This window comes from Cydia strobilella, chromosome 24, assembly GCF_947568885.1.
Source record: "Cydia strobilella chromosome 24, ilCydStro3.1, whole genome shotgun sequence".
Classification (NCBI taxonomy): Eukaryota; Metazoa; Arthropoda; class Insecta; order Lepidoptera; family Tortricidae; genus Cydia; species Cydia strobilella.
The window spans coordinates 5,538,068-5,553,619 of NC_086064.1; the positions used below are offsets into that span (position 1 = coordinate 5,538,068).

Sequence of the window (15,552 nt, forward strand, 5' to 3'; positions counted from 1 at the left end):
CAATTGTGAATTTTAGAATCATGTGTGGCCCTGAAAAGGGCCTTTTGATATATGACTGACAGAAGCGTCACGTTCGCACGTCCAGACGCAAAACGCGTGGTACAAAATAATACATATAATGTAACCGTATGCGTTCGCGCAGACTGCGTCCTGTGATGTTGCTCCGTGCCAGTTTAAACGTGGTGGTTTAGGCACGTTCACCGCGGATCCTGCGAGCCAGCTGGATGTCCTTGGGCATGATGGTCACACGCTTGGCGTGGATAGCGCACAGATTGGTGTCCTCGAAGAGACCGACGAGGTAAGCCTCGCTGGCCTCCTGGAGAGCCATAACGGCAGAGCTCTGGAAGCGCAGATCGGTCTTGAAGTCCTGAGCGATCTCACGCACCAGACGCTGGAAGGGCAGCTTGCGGATCAGAAGCTCAGTGCTCTTCTGGTAGCGACGGATCTCACGGAGGGCGACGGTGCCGGGCCTGTAACGATGGGGCTTCTTGACGCCGCCGGTGGCGGGCGCGCTCTTGCGGGCCGCCTTGGTGGCGAGCTGTTTGCGGGGCGCTTTACCACCGGTGGATTTACGAGCGGTCTGCTTGGTACGGGCCATTGTGAATAATAATAATACGCGTGCGTGTACGTTACGTTAACGAGTCACGAGAGGGAATAAGCGATTTTTCGCCAGCGAGTCGCTATTTATACGTGCTGGCTGGTCGGAAAGGGACGGGGTTAGTGTCCGTGTGAGCGAGAGGGCTATAAAATTCACATACACGTCCCCCTCGCCCCTCTTCCTTTCTCACCAACACAAAATTTCTGATTAGAATAACAATAATATAATTGAAATATTAATTAATAAATAAATAAATAAATAAATACATACATACATACATACATACATATATTTCATTTAAATAACAGTCATCGCTATCGAAATTCGCCTCGATAGCCGGTTCAATCGAGTTAGGTCAGGTTATTAAAGTTAGGTTAGTATTTTATAAAATAGGTTTATAAGTTAGGTCAGGTTATGTTAGGTTTCGCGGAGTTAGGTTTGATCGAGTTAGGTTAGGTTAGGTCAAAGTTAGGTTAGGTTTTTTTTTTTTGTCACTCAAAACCTAACCTAACTTTTTTTTATAATGTCAGGTTATGTTTGGTTTCGCGGAGTTAGGTTTGATCGAGTTAGGTTAGGTTAGGTCAAAGTTCAAACCGATCAAACCTAACTTTTTTTTATAATGTCATTCAAAACCTAACCTAACTCCGCGAAACCTAACATAACTACTTATTTTATAAAAACCTAACCTAAATTTAATATCCATAACGTCTCACGTTACACATATGCATACACTAAGTGTATGTGTGTATTGTTGATTCCTTATTTAATACTCTTACATGTTGATACAACTTTCGTGTTGATACCGATTGACACCGTATGCACGGCTATCTAGAAACTTCTTATATTATATATTCAGAACGTATTTGTGGCCCTGAAAAGGGCCTTTTTGGTTGTTGTACAAACCACACTCTCGCAGCGTGTCGTGTCGCAATACGAACTACCTAAACCCATTACACTAAAAGTGTATTGAGAAGACAGATAGCATACGAGGAACGACGGACGCTTACTTGGAGCTGGTGTACTTGGTGACGGCCTTGGTGCCTTCACTGACGGCGTGCTTGGCGAGCTCACCGGGCAGCAAGAGCCTCACGGATGTCTGCACCTCCCTGCTGGTGATGGTGGACCTCTTGTTGTAGTGAGCGAGGCGGGAGGCCTCGGCGGCGATGCGCTCGAAGATGTCGTTCACGAAAGAGTTCATGATCGACATGGCCTTGCTGGAGATACCGGTGTCGGGGTGGACCTGCTTGAGCACCTTGTAGATGTAAATGGCGTAGCTCTCCTTGCGCTTATGCTTCTTCTTTTTCTTCGAGTCCGACTTGGAGATGTTCTTCTGGGCCTTGCCGGATTTCTTGGCGGCCTTACCGCTAGTCTTGGGTGGCATTGTGATATAGTTAGATGCTTACAGTACGATAGTCGAACTGAGAATAAAAATTTGGGACCTGTTTGGTCGCTGACTGCTCCGCCTCCCCGTCCCCGGGCGTTCCGGAGGTGCATCTGGCCTCAGCGCCCAAGCCTTCGTCGGAGCCCCCCACGGAGTCTTCGAAGTCAAGGTCCTCTTCCGAGTCACTTGACGCCGAAGATCCCGTGTAGCTCCCACAAGCTGGTAAGCGCCTTGGCTTTGTGCACTCCGTTACGCCCGGAGAAGGGGTTTGCGTGAGCTGGTCGTTGGCCTGAGGTCGCATCACCCCCGTCGAGGCCGCTGCCGCGGCCGAGTCCTCCTCCGATGTGGCCTCCGTCCCCTTGGTAGGCGTCCTATAGATGCCCATGGCTGTGGCGTGTGTGTGCGGTGTCGGCGTGTTGACCTGTAATTAACACAGGCGTGAGCACAAGATAAAATACAGATGGCAGTGGGTTGAGACTGGGCTTGTAAACCCCGTTTGTGGCACCACCGACAAACGGCCCCGCTAGCGCCTGGTGGCTTTAGTTGGCACCGTTAGGTTTCCACCAGCAAACGATCTCAGCGAGGTCTTTTCAACACTGGGGGCCACTGAATTTAAAATAATAAATAATAATAAATCGCCTTTATTATTATTTATTATGTACTTGCACAACACTGGCGTTAACACACGACAACTAGTGAGTTGGGTAGGGTGCGTAAGTCTCGAGAGCGTGCTCAAGCGCGTGCGTTCCCGTCAACGTCACAGTTGCGACTCATCTCTTACCTTTAAAAATTTCGTACTAAGTTGCGCTCATTTTGTTAAAGCGGAGAACGGGAAATAGGGGATTAAAGATCGAGCGTCGCGCTCGCGGTATATCGACCAATAGCGTTCGTGCATCATTAGTATCGTCGGTCGGCATGGTGGGGAGTGAGAGCGCGTATTGATATTACTTACATATAGGTATTATTATTTTGATTATAAAATATATCAAATGCCGTATAGATTATACCATCATCAGTTTTGTTCAAAACCGTAGGCGGATAACAATTATATTATTTAAATGTATATAGCTTTATGTTTATTTACTATTGTTGTTGTTGTTACAGTGACACACTGCTGTAGATGAGCAAGTAATAGCTCTGAGCCATCACATTACCTTTATTTGTCGTTTATTTATTATACTTCTTGACGAAACGATGTCTCAAGTCTCTCATATAGAGACGTGTGTAGTGATGTGTTTTGCAATCAGAAAAATAATCTTATTAGAATTCAGAATTATCTACTTACCGTAAGTAATAACATTCATTCATTCATTCATCGTTCATATATATGTATATGATATAATTATATTGATCGATCGAATGACATCATACACGTATGCGTTATGCCATGAAACTTACAACGTTATCACAGAATCATATTGTGGCCCTGAAAAGGGCCTTTTGTAACGGTCACTCGGGCGGGAATATAACAGAGGCCACATTCACCAAACGCCGGGTGTTACCGCTAGAGATGTAGCCTGATGAGAAGTGAGTACACTTAAGCCTTCTTCTCGGTCTTCTTGGGCAGGAGCACGGCCTGAATGTTAGGCAGCACACCACCCTGGGCGATGGTCACACCGGAGAGGAGCTTGTTCAACTCCTCGTCGTTGCGGATCGCCAGCTGGAGATGCCTAGGGATGATCCTGGTCTTCTTGTTGTCGCGAGCGGCGTTGCCTGCCAACTCGAGAACCTCAGCGGCCAGGTACTCCATGACGGCGGCTAGGTACACCGGGGCACCGGCACCGACGCGCTCGGCGTAGTTGCCCTTGCGTAGAAGCCTGTGGATACGACCGACGGGGAACTGAAGTCCGGCACGGTTAGAACGGGACTTTGCCTTTCCCTTAACCTTGCCACCTTTACCGCGTCCAGACATGTTTAAAGAGAGATTTAAGTTTAGTTTACACACACGAAACGAGAGCACGATTGCTTGCTTGCGAGTGTATACGCTCTTTTTTAGTAGTTGCCTTTATTTTATACGTTCACGGTGTACGCTGATAGTGGGGATACAACGAGCCGACATAACACGAGCCCGATCGACCAATCAACGAGTCGCGTGCAAGAGCGCAAATTAGAAAGAGATAGATATAAAATAAAAACATTTCAATTTATACATCAAAGTATACCTAATAAAAATGACACAATTAACAAAAAATATTCCGTAAATTATATACTTATATTTATGTAGTTGTTGTTGTTGTAAATCTAAGACTTCAAATAATACAGTTATATTTATCATCATTCACCATCGATAAGAAAATATTCTGTGTAAGTATTCATGAAAACCTAACCTAATCAGTCTTATCAGTGAGATCATCAATAATCTTGAGACTTTTGCCATAAGACTCGATTTGAGATTGACTTTTTATATTGATTGCGATCGATCGACTCGTGTATGTATGTGTGTGTGTGCTTATTGCAATGAAACAGAGGCGATATGAACCTTTGAATAAATTTGTTAGCCCTGAAAAGGGCTTTTTGATGTGCGTTTAACGCGCACAGGCGTATGACGAGAGGCGTGTGAACAGGCGACACGTCGTCGTATATACGATATATAGCGACGACAATCGACATATCCTCCACCATCACGGCCGATGTAAGTACGACGACGACAATGTGACGCAGTCTTCTTACTTCTTCGAGGCAGCCTTCTTGGCGGCGGGCTTCGCTTTGGGAGCGGCCGCGGCCTTCTTGGGCTTGGGAGCTTTAGGCTTCTTGGTCGGCGGCTTCGCGGTCTTCTTGGCCTTAGGCGCGGCGGCGCTCTTGCCCTTGGCGGGGGTGGAAGGTTTCTTCGCGGCGGGCTTCTTCTTGGCGGCGGCAGCCTTCTTGTCCTTCGTGGCGGCCTTAGGCTTGGCCGGGGACGCAGCGGCCTTCTTCGCCTTAGCGGGCTTAGCTGCGGCGGGCTTCTTAGCGGCGGCTGAAGATTTAGCGGCGCTAGATTTCTTGGCCGCGGCGGGCTTCTTGCCGGCCGATGATGACTTCGACTCCAGTTTGAAGGAGCCGGACGCGCCCTTGCCTTTGGTCTGAATGAGTGCGCCGGATTCGACTGCGCTCTTAAGATATTTTCTGATGAAAGGGGCCAGCTTCTCGGCGTCGACCTTGTACTGGGCGGCGATGTACTTCTTGATAGCCTGCAGGGACGAACCGCTTCTCTCCTTCAACTCCTTGATGGCGCTGTTAACCATCTCGGACGTCTTAGGGTGGGTGGGTTTCGCCTTAGGCTTCTTAGCGCCAGCGGAGGCGGACGCCTTAGGCTTCTTCGCGGGCGTCGCCGGGGCGGGAGCGTCGGCAGCAACTGCGGTGTCGGCCATATTTATTTATTTATTTATTAATCGTCAAGTAAGTAAGTAAAGTAAATTAGTAAATCGCACAAACTGCGCAAAGAGAATACAGCGGACGCGTGTAAGCGGAGCGCTGCGCTGGCGAGTACTAAACACGGCTTATTGGGGGCGCCACTTTTTATATATACTCCGGCTTAACCGTAACGCAGACCCTCATGTCGCGGGACGTTTTCTCGTAATAACACTTCCAAGTTTTCACTTACTCGTTTATGATTAAACTAAATTTATAGTGAATTATATTATAATGATTATAATAAAATTGCACATATACATTCTTTATGAATTGATATACGTATTTTAATAGAAGTTTTAGGATTTGGAACGCCGATAAACGAATGAGAGAACTTTACTTTTGGTATTATAGGTTGCGGACACCTCGGGTCAGTTTAAAAAGTGATTTTTCTTAATTAAAATCACATCTAACACTATTATGTGTCCTCCAGTTAAATGCGAAGATACCATAGATAGATGTGACACAATAACAACATTAGAAAATTATATTTATAATGTTATTTTGACTTGTTGTCTTCACTGTCGTAAAACAGCCGTACCGCGACTTGGATTGCATTGCCTACGTTCAGTGGTTTGCTCTCTGCCGGTACCGACGTAAAACGGGATAGGTACTTTATATTAAATTTAAATAATTATGTTATGTTATATTATACATTAAGATATCGTATTAATGAATATTATTATAATTCGTATAGTTAAACTCTCTTCTTCTACGAGGATCATACAGCGCGACACGTGCGTGCGGGCATCGTAGTAGGTAAGAGTCTCGTGTAGGTCGTCGTTTAGATTTATTTAGTTTTTGGTCCGGCGTATTTATTTATAATAATTTAACGTATGATATTATCTGAATGTTGATATTGGAACAAACGATATAAATTATTTTGACATAAAAATCTGTTTAGGTTGATATGTATATATTATATGTAAGTACCTAAATATTATGTATTCATCATCATAGGAACACGAGAAGTCTAAAACCTGTGTTTATATTATACTTTCTTTTTTTTTTTTTTTTTTTTTTTTGTAAAGTGAGGTGAGTGGGTGCGGGGATGTTGGGTGTCCCTGTCCGTTTTGTGCACTATTTGCGAATCCTTTATCTAATTGGTCAGTTCATCGACTAGTCGTCATTATCAGTAGCAGATCACTCACAGGTCAGGTGAGGTTCGCGGGTAAAGTAAAATGTGGTGTGTGCGGTTGCATGTGATTGTTTATAAGTATATGATGGTGTTATTAAAAAAAAATATATATATATATATATATATATATATATATATATATATATCTTTTACCAGTTAATTAATATTTTCTTCTTCGGGTTGGTGTGGTGAAACTAAAAATGTTGATGAAACCCTCAAGATTCCAATTTTGTATGTACCGCTCGTGGTTCAATTTTGGATTGTTTCGCTTCCTCTGGTATCAATAGATACTTAGCACAAGCGATGCTTACGAGCTGGACGCTGTAGAAGTTAGAAGTGTTGCGCGGTGCCGGGTAAGTAAGTAATTGTAATAAATGTACGTACCACCTACGACGATACTAGATTATTAGTAGTTATTTAGTAGATATTTTGGATAACATAGGATGGGTAGAGATCGATTGTTTGTCCGTCTGTGTCGCTACTGAAACTTTTTATCGTAATCGTATCATAGAATTATTTGCGGCCCTGAAAAGGGCCTTTTTTTTTTTATTTGCGTCTGCGCGATACGGTAATACCCACGTTAGTACATATTACACGATATCGCGCGCGACGACGCTGACAGTGCAGCGCTTAACCTCCGAAACCGTAGAGGGTGCGGCCTTGACGCTTCAGAGCGTAGACGACGTCCATGGCGGTGACGGTCTTCCTCTTGGCGTGCTCGGTGTAGGTGACCGCGTCACGGATCACGTTCTCGAGGAACACCTTGAGAACGCCGCGGGTCTCCTCGTAGATCAGGCCGGAGATACGCTTGACGCCACCTCTGCGGGCGAGACGACGGATGGCGGGCTTGGTGATACCCTGGATGTTATCACGGAGCACCTTCCTGTGGCGCTTGGCTCCTCCTTTCCCCAGACCTTTACCTCCCTTACCGCGACCGGTCATTGCGACTTGTTGTAGTAGAGATTAGACTTCTCGAACGGAATACTCAACACACGACTTGCGCCGCGCGTCGACACGAGTGGAATAGCTAGCTAGCCATCATTTTGCCGCTATTTATACGTTTTACCCTATTGCGGGGCGACGGGGGACGGGGTAAGATATATCAGAGCATTATTATTTGACTTACTTTTCATATATCTAAAGAAATATAATATTATATATACCTATTGATAAATAATTTCATATTATATGATATTTAAATTAATTTTGGATACTTAGGTTTAGACGTAGGGGATAATATATACTATAAAAACGGCGGCCGGCTTACGGATTAGATCCTCTTGTGAAGGATTCTTCTCCTCTAATATTTTTGTAAGCATTCAATCAGTGGTAATAATTTTGTCGATATAATAAAATAGCGCTTAATATGAGAGTCACGTGACGATTTTAATTTACTTTCCAATCTATTAGTGTGTTAACTCCTATTATTATAGGAAATAAGTTCTTTCTTAAATAATCCTTACAGTATAGTAGTATTTCGTGTATTGCAGTTAAATTTCATATATACCTCCGTACATTTTGTGTACGGTTGGTTATGTGTAAATTATATATATATATTTTTTTTTTTTTTTTTTTCGTAATGACCATGCAGTGATCGATCGATCGATTTATCTACGCAAGTGTTTGTTCAAAGAAACAATTGTGAATTTTAGAATCATGTGTGGCCCTGAAAAGGGCCTTTTGATATATGACTGACAGAAGCGTCACGTTCGCACGTCCAGACGCAAAACGCGTGGTACAAAATAATACATATAATGTAACCGTATGCGTTCGCGCAGACTGCGTCCTGTGATGTTGCTCCGTGCCAGTTTAAACGTGGTGGTTTAGGCACGTTCACCGCGGATCCTGCGAGCCAGCTGGATGTCCTTGGGCATGATGGTCACACGCTTGGCGTGGATAGCGCACAGATTGGTGTCCTCGAAGAGACCGACGAGGTAAGCCTCGCTGGCCTCCTGGAGAGCCATAACGGCAGAGCTCTGGAAGCGCAGATCGGTCTTGAAGTCCTGAGCGATCTCACGCACCAGACGCTGGAAGGGCAGCTTGCGGATCAGAAGCTCAGTGCTCTTCTGGTAGCGACGGATCTCACGGAGGGCGACGGTGCCGGGCCTGTAACGATGGGGCTTCTTGACGCCGCCGGTGGCGGGCGCGCTCTTGCGGGCCGCCTTGGTGGCGAGCTGTTTGCGGGGCGCTTTACCACCGGTGGATTTACGAGCGGTCTGCTTGGTACGGGCCATTGTGAATAATAATAATACGCGTGCGTGTACGTTACGTTAACGAGTCACGAGAGGGAATAAGCGATTTTTCGCCAGCGAGTCGCTATTTATACGTGCTGGCTGGTCGGAAAGGGACGGGGTTAGTGTCCGTGTGAGCGAGAGGGCTATAAAATTCACATACACGTCCCCCTCGCCCCTCTTCCTTTCTCACCAACACAAAATTTCTGATTAGAATAACAATAATATAATTGAAATATTAATTAATAAATAAATAAATAAATAAATACATACATACATACATACATACATATATTTCATTTAAATAACAGTCATCGCTATCGAAATTCGCCTCGATAGCCGGTTCAATCGAGTTAGGTCAGGTTATTAAAGTTAGGTTAGTATTTTATAAAATAGGTTTATAAGTTAGGTCAGGTTATGTTAGGTTTCGCGGAGTTAGGTTTGATCGAGTTAGGTTAGGTTAGGTCAAAGTTAGGTTAGGTTTTTTTTTTTTGTCACTCAAAACCTAACCTAACTTTTTTTTATAATGTCAGGTTATGTTTGGTTTCGCGGAGTTAGGTTTGATCGAGTTAGGTTAGGTTAGGTCAAAGTTCAAACCGATCAAACCTAACTTTTTTTTATAATGTCATTCAAAACCTAACCTAACTCCGCGAAACCTAACATAACTACTTATTTTATAAAAACCTAACCTAAATTTAATATCCATAACGTCTCACGTTACACATATGCATACACTAAGTGTATGTGTGTATTGTTGATTCCTTATTTAATACTCTTACATGTTGATACAACTTTCGTGTTGATACCGATTGACACCGTATGCACGGCTATCTAGAAACTTCTTATATTATATATTCAGAACGTATTTGTGGCCCTGAAAAGGGCCTTTTTGGTTGTTGTACAAACCACACTCTCGCAGCGTGTCGTGTCGCAATACGAACTACCTAAACCCATTACACTAAAAGTGTATTGAGAAGACAGATAGCATACGAGGAACGACGGACGCTTACTTGGAGCTGGTGTACTTGGTGACGGCCTTGGTGCCTTCACTGACGGCGTGCTTGGCGAGCTCACCGGGCAGCAAGAGCCTCACGGATGTCTGCACCTCCCTGCTGGTGATGGTGGACCTCTTGTTGTAGTGAGCGAGGCGGGAGGCCTCGGCGGCGATGCGCTCGAAGATGTCGTTCACGAAAGAGTTCATGATCGACATGGCCTTGCTGGAGATACCGGTGTCGGGGTGGACCTGCTTGAGCACCTTGTAGATGTAAATGGCGTAGCTCTCCTTGCGCTTATGCTTCTTCTTTTTCTTCGAGTCCGACTTGGAGATGTTCTTCTGGGCCTTGCCGGATTTCTTGGCGGCCTTACCGCTAGTCTTGGGTGGCATTGTGATATAGTTAGATGCTTACAGTACGATAGTCGAACTGAGAATAAAAATTTCGTACTAAGTTGCGCTCATTTTGTTAAAGCGGAGAACGGGAAATAGGGGATTAAAGATCGAGCGTCGCGCTCGCGGTATATCGACCAATAGCGTTCGTGCATCATTAGTATCGTCGGTCGGCATGGTGGGGAGTGAGAGCGCGTATTGATATTACTTACATATAGGTATTATTATTTTGATTATAAAATATATCAAATGCCGTATAGATTATACCATCATCAGTTTTGTTCAAAACCGTAGGCGGATAACAATTATATTATTTAAATGTATATAGCTTTATGTTTATTTACTATTGTTGTTGTTGTTACAGTGACACACTGCTGTAGATGAGCAAGTAATAGCTCTGAGCCATCACATTACCTTTATTTGTCGTTTATTTATTATACTTCTTGACGAAACGATGTCTCAAGTCTCTCATATAGAGACGTGTGTAGTGATGTGTTTTGCAATCAGAAAAATAATCTTATTAGAATTCAGAATTATCTACTTACCGTAAGTAATAACATTCATTCATTCATTCATCGTTCATATATATGTATATGATATAATTATATTGATCGATCGAATGACATCATACACGTATGCGTTATGCCATGAAACTTACAACGTTATCACAGAATCATATTGTGGCCCTGAAAAGGGCCTTTTGTAACGGTCACTCGGGCGGGAATATAACAGAGGCCACATTCACCAAACGCCGGGTGTTACCGCTAGAGATGTAGCCTGATGAGAAGTGAGTACACTTAAGCCTTCTTCTCGGTCTTCTTGGGCAGGAGCACGGCCTGAATGTTAGGCAGCACACCACCCTGGGCGATGGTCACACCGGAGAGGAGCTTGTTCAACTCCTCGTCGTTGCGGATCGCCAGCTGGAGATGCCTAGGGATGATCCTGGTCTTCTTGTTGTCGCGAGCGGCGTTGCCTGCCAACTCGAGAACCTCAGCGGCCAGGTACTCCATGACGGCGGCTAGGTACACCGGGGCACCGGCACCGACGCGCTCGGCGTAGTTGCCCTTGCGTAGAAGCCTGTGGATACGACCGACGGGGAACTGAAGTCCGGCACGGTTAGAACGGGACTTTGCCTTTCCCTTAACCTTGCCACCTTTACCGCGTCCAGACATGTTTAAAGAGAGATTTAAGTTTAGTTTACACACACGAAACGAGAGCACGATTGCTTGCTTGCGAGTGTATACGCTCTTTTTTAGTAGTTGCCTTTATTTTATACGTTCACGGTGTACGCTGATAGTGGGGATACAACGAGCCGACATAACACGAGCCCGATCGACCAATCAACGAGTCGCGTGCAAGAGCGCAAATTAGAAAGAGATAGATATAAAATAAAAACATTTCAATTTATACATCAAAGTATACCTAATAAAAATGACACAATTAACAAAAAATATTCCGTAAATTATATACTTATATTTATGTAGTTGTTGTTGTTGTAAATCTAAGACTTCAAATAATACAGTTATATTTATCATCATTCACCATCGATAAGAAAATATTCTGTGTAAGTATTCATGAAAACCTAACCTAATCAGTCTTATCAGTGAGATCATCAATAATCTTGAGACTTTTGCCATAAGACTCGATTTGAGATTGACTTTTTATATTGATTGCGATCGATCGACTCGTGTATGTATGTGTGTGTGTGCTTATTGCAATGAAACAGAGGCGATATGAACCTTTGAATAAATTTGTTAGCCCTGAAAAGGGCTTTTTGATGTGCGTTTAACGCGCACAGGCGTATGACGAGAGGCGTGTGAACAGGCGACACGTCGTCGTATATACGATATATAGCGACGACAATCGACATATCCTCCACCATCACGGCCGATGTAAGTACGACGACGACAATGTGACGCAGTCTTCTTACTTCTTCGAGGCAGCCTTCTTGGCGGCGGGCTTCGCTTTGGGAGCGGCCGCGGCCTTCTTGGGCTTGGGAGCTTTAGGCTTCTTGGTCGGCGGCTTCGCGGTCTTCTTGGCCTTAGGCGCGGCGGCGCTCTTGCCCTTGGCGGGGGTGGAAGGTTTCTTCGCGGCGGGCTTCTTCTTGGCGGCGGCAGCCTTCTTGTCCTTCGTGGCGGCCTTAGGCTTGGCCGGGGACGCAGCGGCCTTCTTCGCCTTAGCGGGCTTAGCTGCGGCGGGCTTCTTAGCGGCGGCTGAAGATTTAGCGGCGCTAGATTTCTTGGCCGCGGCGGGCTTCTTGCCGGCCGATGATGACTTCGACTCCAGTTTGAAGGAGCCGGACGCGCCCTTGCCTTTGGTCTGAATGAGTGCGCCGGATTCGACTGCGCTCTTAAGATATTTTCTGATGAAAGGGGCCAGCTTCTCGGCGTCGACCTTGTACTGGGCGGCGATGTACTTCTTGATAGCCTGCAGGGACGAACCGCTTCTCTCCTTCAACTCCTTGATGGCGCTGTTAACCATCTCGGACGTCTTAGGGTGGGTGGGTTTCGCCTTAGGCTTCTTAGCGCCAGCGGAGGCGGACGCCTTAGGCTTCTTCGCGGGCGTCGCCGGGGCGGGAGCGTCGGCAGCAACTGCGGTGTCGGCCATATTTATTTATTTATTTATTAATCGTCAAGTAAGTAAGTAAAGTAAATTAGTAAATCGCACAAACTGCGCAAAGAGAATACAGCGGACGCGTGTAAGCGGAGCGCTGCGCTGGCGAGTACTAAACACGGCTTATTGGGGGCGCCACTTTTTATATATACTCCGGCTTAACCGTAACGCAGACCCTCATGTCGCGGGACGTTTTCTCGTAATAACACTTCCAAGTTTTCACTTACTCGTTTATGATTAAACTAAATTTATAGTGAATTATATTATAATGATTATAATAAAATTGCACATATACATTCTTTATGAATTGATATACGTATTTTAATAGAAGTTTTAGGATTTGGAACGCCGATAAACGAATGAGAGAACTTTACTTTTGGTATTATAGGTTGCGGACACCTCGGGTCAGTTTAAAAAGTGATTTTTCTTAATTAAAATCACATCTAACACTATTATGTGTCCTCCAGTTAAATGCGAAGATACCATAGATAGATGTGACACAATAACAACATTAGAAAATTATATTTATAATGTTATTTTGACTTGTTGTCTTCACTGTCGTAAAACAGCCGTACCGCGACTTGGATTGCATTGCCTACGTTCAGTGGTTTGCTCTCTGCCGGTACCGACGTAAAACGGGATAGGTACTTTATATTAAATTTAAATAATTATGTTATGTTATATTATACATTAAGATATCGTATTAATGAATATTATTATAATTCGTATAGTTAAACTCTCTTCTTCTACGAGGATCATACAGCGCGACACGTGCGTGCGGGCATCGTAGTAGGTAAGAGTCTCGTGTAGGTCGTCGTTTAGATTTATTTAGTTTTTGGTCCGGCGTATTTATTTATAATAATTTAACGTATGATATTATCTGAATGTTGATATTGGAACAAACGATATAAATTATTTTGACATAAAAATCTGTTTAGGTTGATATGTATATATTATATGTAAGTACCTAAATATTATGTATTCATCATCATAGGAACACGAGAAGTCTAAAACCTGTGTTTATATTATACTTTCTTTTTTTTTTTTTTTTTTTTTTTTTTTTGTAAAGTGAGGTGAGTGGGTGCGGGGATGTTGGGTGTCCCTGTCCGTTTTGTGCACTATTTGCGAATCCTTTATCTAATTGGTCAGTTCATCGACTAGTCGTCATTATCAGTAGCAGATCACTCACAGGTCAGGTGAGGTTCGCGGGTAAAGTAAAATGTGGTGTGTGCGGTTGCATGTGATTGTTTATAAGTATATGATGGTGTTATTAAAAAAAAAAAAAAAAAAAAAAAAAAAAAAAAAAAAAAAAAAAAAAATATATATATATATATCTTTTACCAGTTAATTAATATTTTCTTCTTCGGGTTGGTGTGGTGAAACTAAAAATGTTGATGAAACCCTCAAGATTCCAATTTTGTATGTACCGCTCGTGGTTCAATTTTGGATTGTTTCGCTTCCTCTGGTATCAATAGATACTTAGCACAAGCGATGCTTACGAGCTGGACGCTGTAGAAGTTAGAAGTGTTGCGCGGTGCCGGGTAAGTAAGTAATTGTAATAAATGTACGTACCACCTACGACGATACTAGATTATTAGTAGTTATTTAGTAGATATTTTGGATAACATAGGATGGGTAGAGATCGATTGTTTGTCCGTCTGTGTCGCTACTGAAACTTTTTATCGTAATCGTATCATAGAATTATTTGCGGCCCTGAAAAGGGCCTTTTTTTTTTTATTTGCGTCTGCGCGATACGGTAATACCCACGTTAGTACATATTACACGATATCGCGCGCGACGACGCTGACAGTGCAGCGCTTAACCTCCGAAACCGTAGAGGGTGCGGCCTTGACGCTTCAGAGCGTAGACGACGTCCATGGCGGTGACGGTCTTCCTCTTGGCGTGCTCGGTGTAGGTGACCGCGTCACGGATCACGTTCTCGAGGAACACCTTGAGAACGCCGCGGGTCTCCTCGTAGATCAGGCCGGAGATACGCTTGACGCCACCTCTGCGGGCGAGACGACGGATGGCGGGCTTGGTGATACCCTGGATGTTATCACGGAGCACCTTCCTGTGGCGCTTGGCTCCTCCTTTCCCCAGACCTTTACCTCCCTTACCGCGACCGGTCATTGCGACTTGTTGTAGTAGAGATTAGACTTCTCGAACGGAATACTCAACACACGACTTGCGCCGCGCGTCGACACGAGTGGAATAGCTAGCTAGCCATCATTTTGCCGCTATTTATACGTTTTACCCTATTGCGGGGCGACGGGGGACGGGGTAAGATATATCAGAGCATTATTATTTGACTTACTTTTCATATATCTAAAGAAATATAATATTATATATACCTATTGATAAATAATTTCATATTATATGATATTTAAATTAATTTTGGATACTTAGGTTTAGACGTAGGGGATAATATATACTATAAAAACGGCGGCCGGCTTACGGATTAGATCCTCTTGTGAAGGATTCTTCTCCTCTAATATTTTTGTAAGCATTCAATCAGTGGTAATAATTTTGTCGATATAATAAAATAGCGCTTAATATGAGAGTCACGTGACGATTTTAATTTACTTTCCAATCTATTAGTGTGTTAACTCCTATTATTATAGGAAATAAGTTCTTTCTTAAATAATCCTTACAGTATAGTAGTATTTCGTGTATTGCAGTTAAATTTCATATATACCTCCGTACATTTTGTGTACGGTTGGTTATGTGTAAATTATATATATATATTTTTTTTTTTTTTTTTTTCGTAATGACCATGCAGTGATCGATCGATCGATTTATCTACGCAAGTGTTTGTTCAAA

The 15,552-nt window shown here is 43.7% G+C and overlaps 7 protein-coding genes and 1 pseudogene across 7 annotated transcripts; all 8 read right to left on the reverse strand.

The window, feature by feature from the left end:
* Nucleotides 1-187: 187 nt before the first annotated feature.
* LOC134752431 (uncharacterized) lies at nt 188-8,738 on the reverse strand (annotated as a pseudogene).
* Nucleotides 1,602-1,979, reverse strand: LOC134752064 (histone H2B). Its single transcript, XM_063687625.1, has one exon. The coding sequence runs from the start codon at nt 1,977-1,979 to the stop codon at nt 1,602-1,604; it is 378 nt and encodes a 125-aa protein (XP_063543695.1).
* LOC134752065 (histone H2A) lies at nt 3,517-3,891 on the reverse strand. Its single transcript, XM_063687626.1, has one exon. It carries the CDS (start codon nt 3,889-3,891, stop codon nt 3,517-3,519), a length of 375 nt encoding a protein of 124 aa, XP_063543696.1.
* On the reverse strand, nt 4,646-5,326 carry LOC134752063 (late histone H1-like). The gene has a single exon (XM_063687624.1). It carries the CDS (start codon nt 5,324-5,326, stop codon nt 4,646-4,648), a length of 681 nt encoding a protein of 226 aa, XP_063543694.1.
* Nucleotides 8,739-9,741: 1,003 nt separating the features above from the next.
* On the reverse strand, nt 9,742-10,119 carry LOC134752239 (histone H2B). Its single transcript, XM_063687867.1, has one exon. It carries the CDS (start codon nt 10,117-10,119, stop codon nt 9,742-9,744), a length of 378 nt encoding a protein of 125 aa, XP_063543937.1.
* A 797-nt stretch (nt 10,120-10,916) lies between these two features.
* On the reverse strand, nt 10,917-11,291 carry LOC134752364 (histone H2A). Its single transcript, XM_063688044.1, has one exon. It carries the CDS (start codon nt 11,289-11,291, stop codon nt 10,917-10,919), a length of 375 nt encoding a protein of 124 aa, XP_063544114.1.
* A 754-nt stretch (nt 11,292-12,045) lies between these two features.
* Nucleotides 12,046-12,726, reverse strand: LOC134752353 (late histone H1-like). Its single transcript, XM_063688034.1, has one exon. It carries the CDS (start codon nt 12,724-12,726, stop codon nt 12,046-12,048), a length of 681 nt encoding a protein of 226 aa, XP_063544104.1.
* Nucleotides 12,727-14,550: 1,824 nt separating this feature from the next.
* LOC134752432 (histone H4) lies at nt 14,551-14,862 on the reverse strand. Its single transcript, XM_063688140.1, has one exon. The coding sequence runs from the start codon at nt 14,860-14,862 to the stop codon at nt 14,551-14,553; it is 312 nt and encodes a 103-aa protein (XP_063544210.1).
* Nucleotides 14,863-15,552: the final 690 nt, after the last annotated feature.

What these genes read in the sequence shown, in the direction of transcription:
- LOC134752064 (XM_063687625.1), bottom strand. Translation starts at nt 1,979, where the DNA reads ATGCCACCCAAGACTAGCGGTAAGGCCGCCAAGAAATCCGGCAAGGCC.
- LOC134752065 (XM_063687626.1), bottom strand. Translation starts at nt 3,891, where the DNA reads ATGTCTGGACGCGGTAAAGGTGGCAAGGTTAAGGGAAAGGCAAAGTCC.
- LOC134752063 (XM_063687624.1), bottom strand. Translation starts at nt 5,326, where the DNA reads ATGGCCGACACCGCAGTTGCTGCCGACGCTCCCGCCCCGGCGACGCCC.
- LOC134752239 (XM_063687867.1), bottom strand. Translation starts at nt 10,119, where the DNA reads ATGCCACCCAAGACTAGCGGTAAGGCCGCCAAGAAATCCGGCAAGGCC.
- LOC134752364 (XM_063688044.1), bottom strand. Translation starts at nt 11,291, where the DNA reads ATGTCTGGACGCGGTAAAGGTGGCAAGGTTAAGGGAAAGGCAAAGTCC.
- LOC134752353 (XM_063688034.1), bottom strand. Translation starts at nt 12,726, where the DNA reads ATGGCCGACACCGCAGTTGCTGCCGACGCTCCCGCCCCGGCGACGCCC.
- LOC134752432 (XM_063688140.1), bottom strand. Translation starts at nt 14,862, where the DNA reads ATGACCGGTCGCGGTAAGGGAGGTAAAGGTCTGGGGAAAGGAGGAGCC.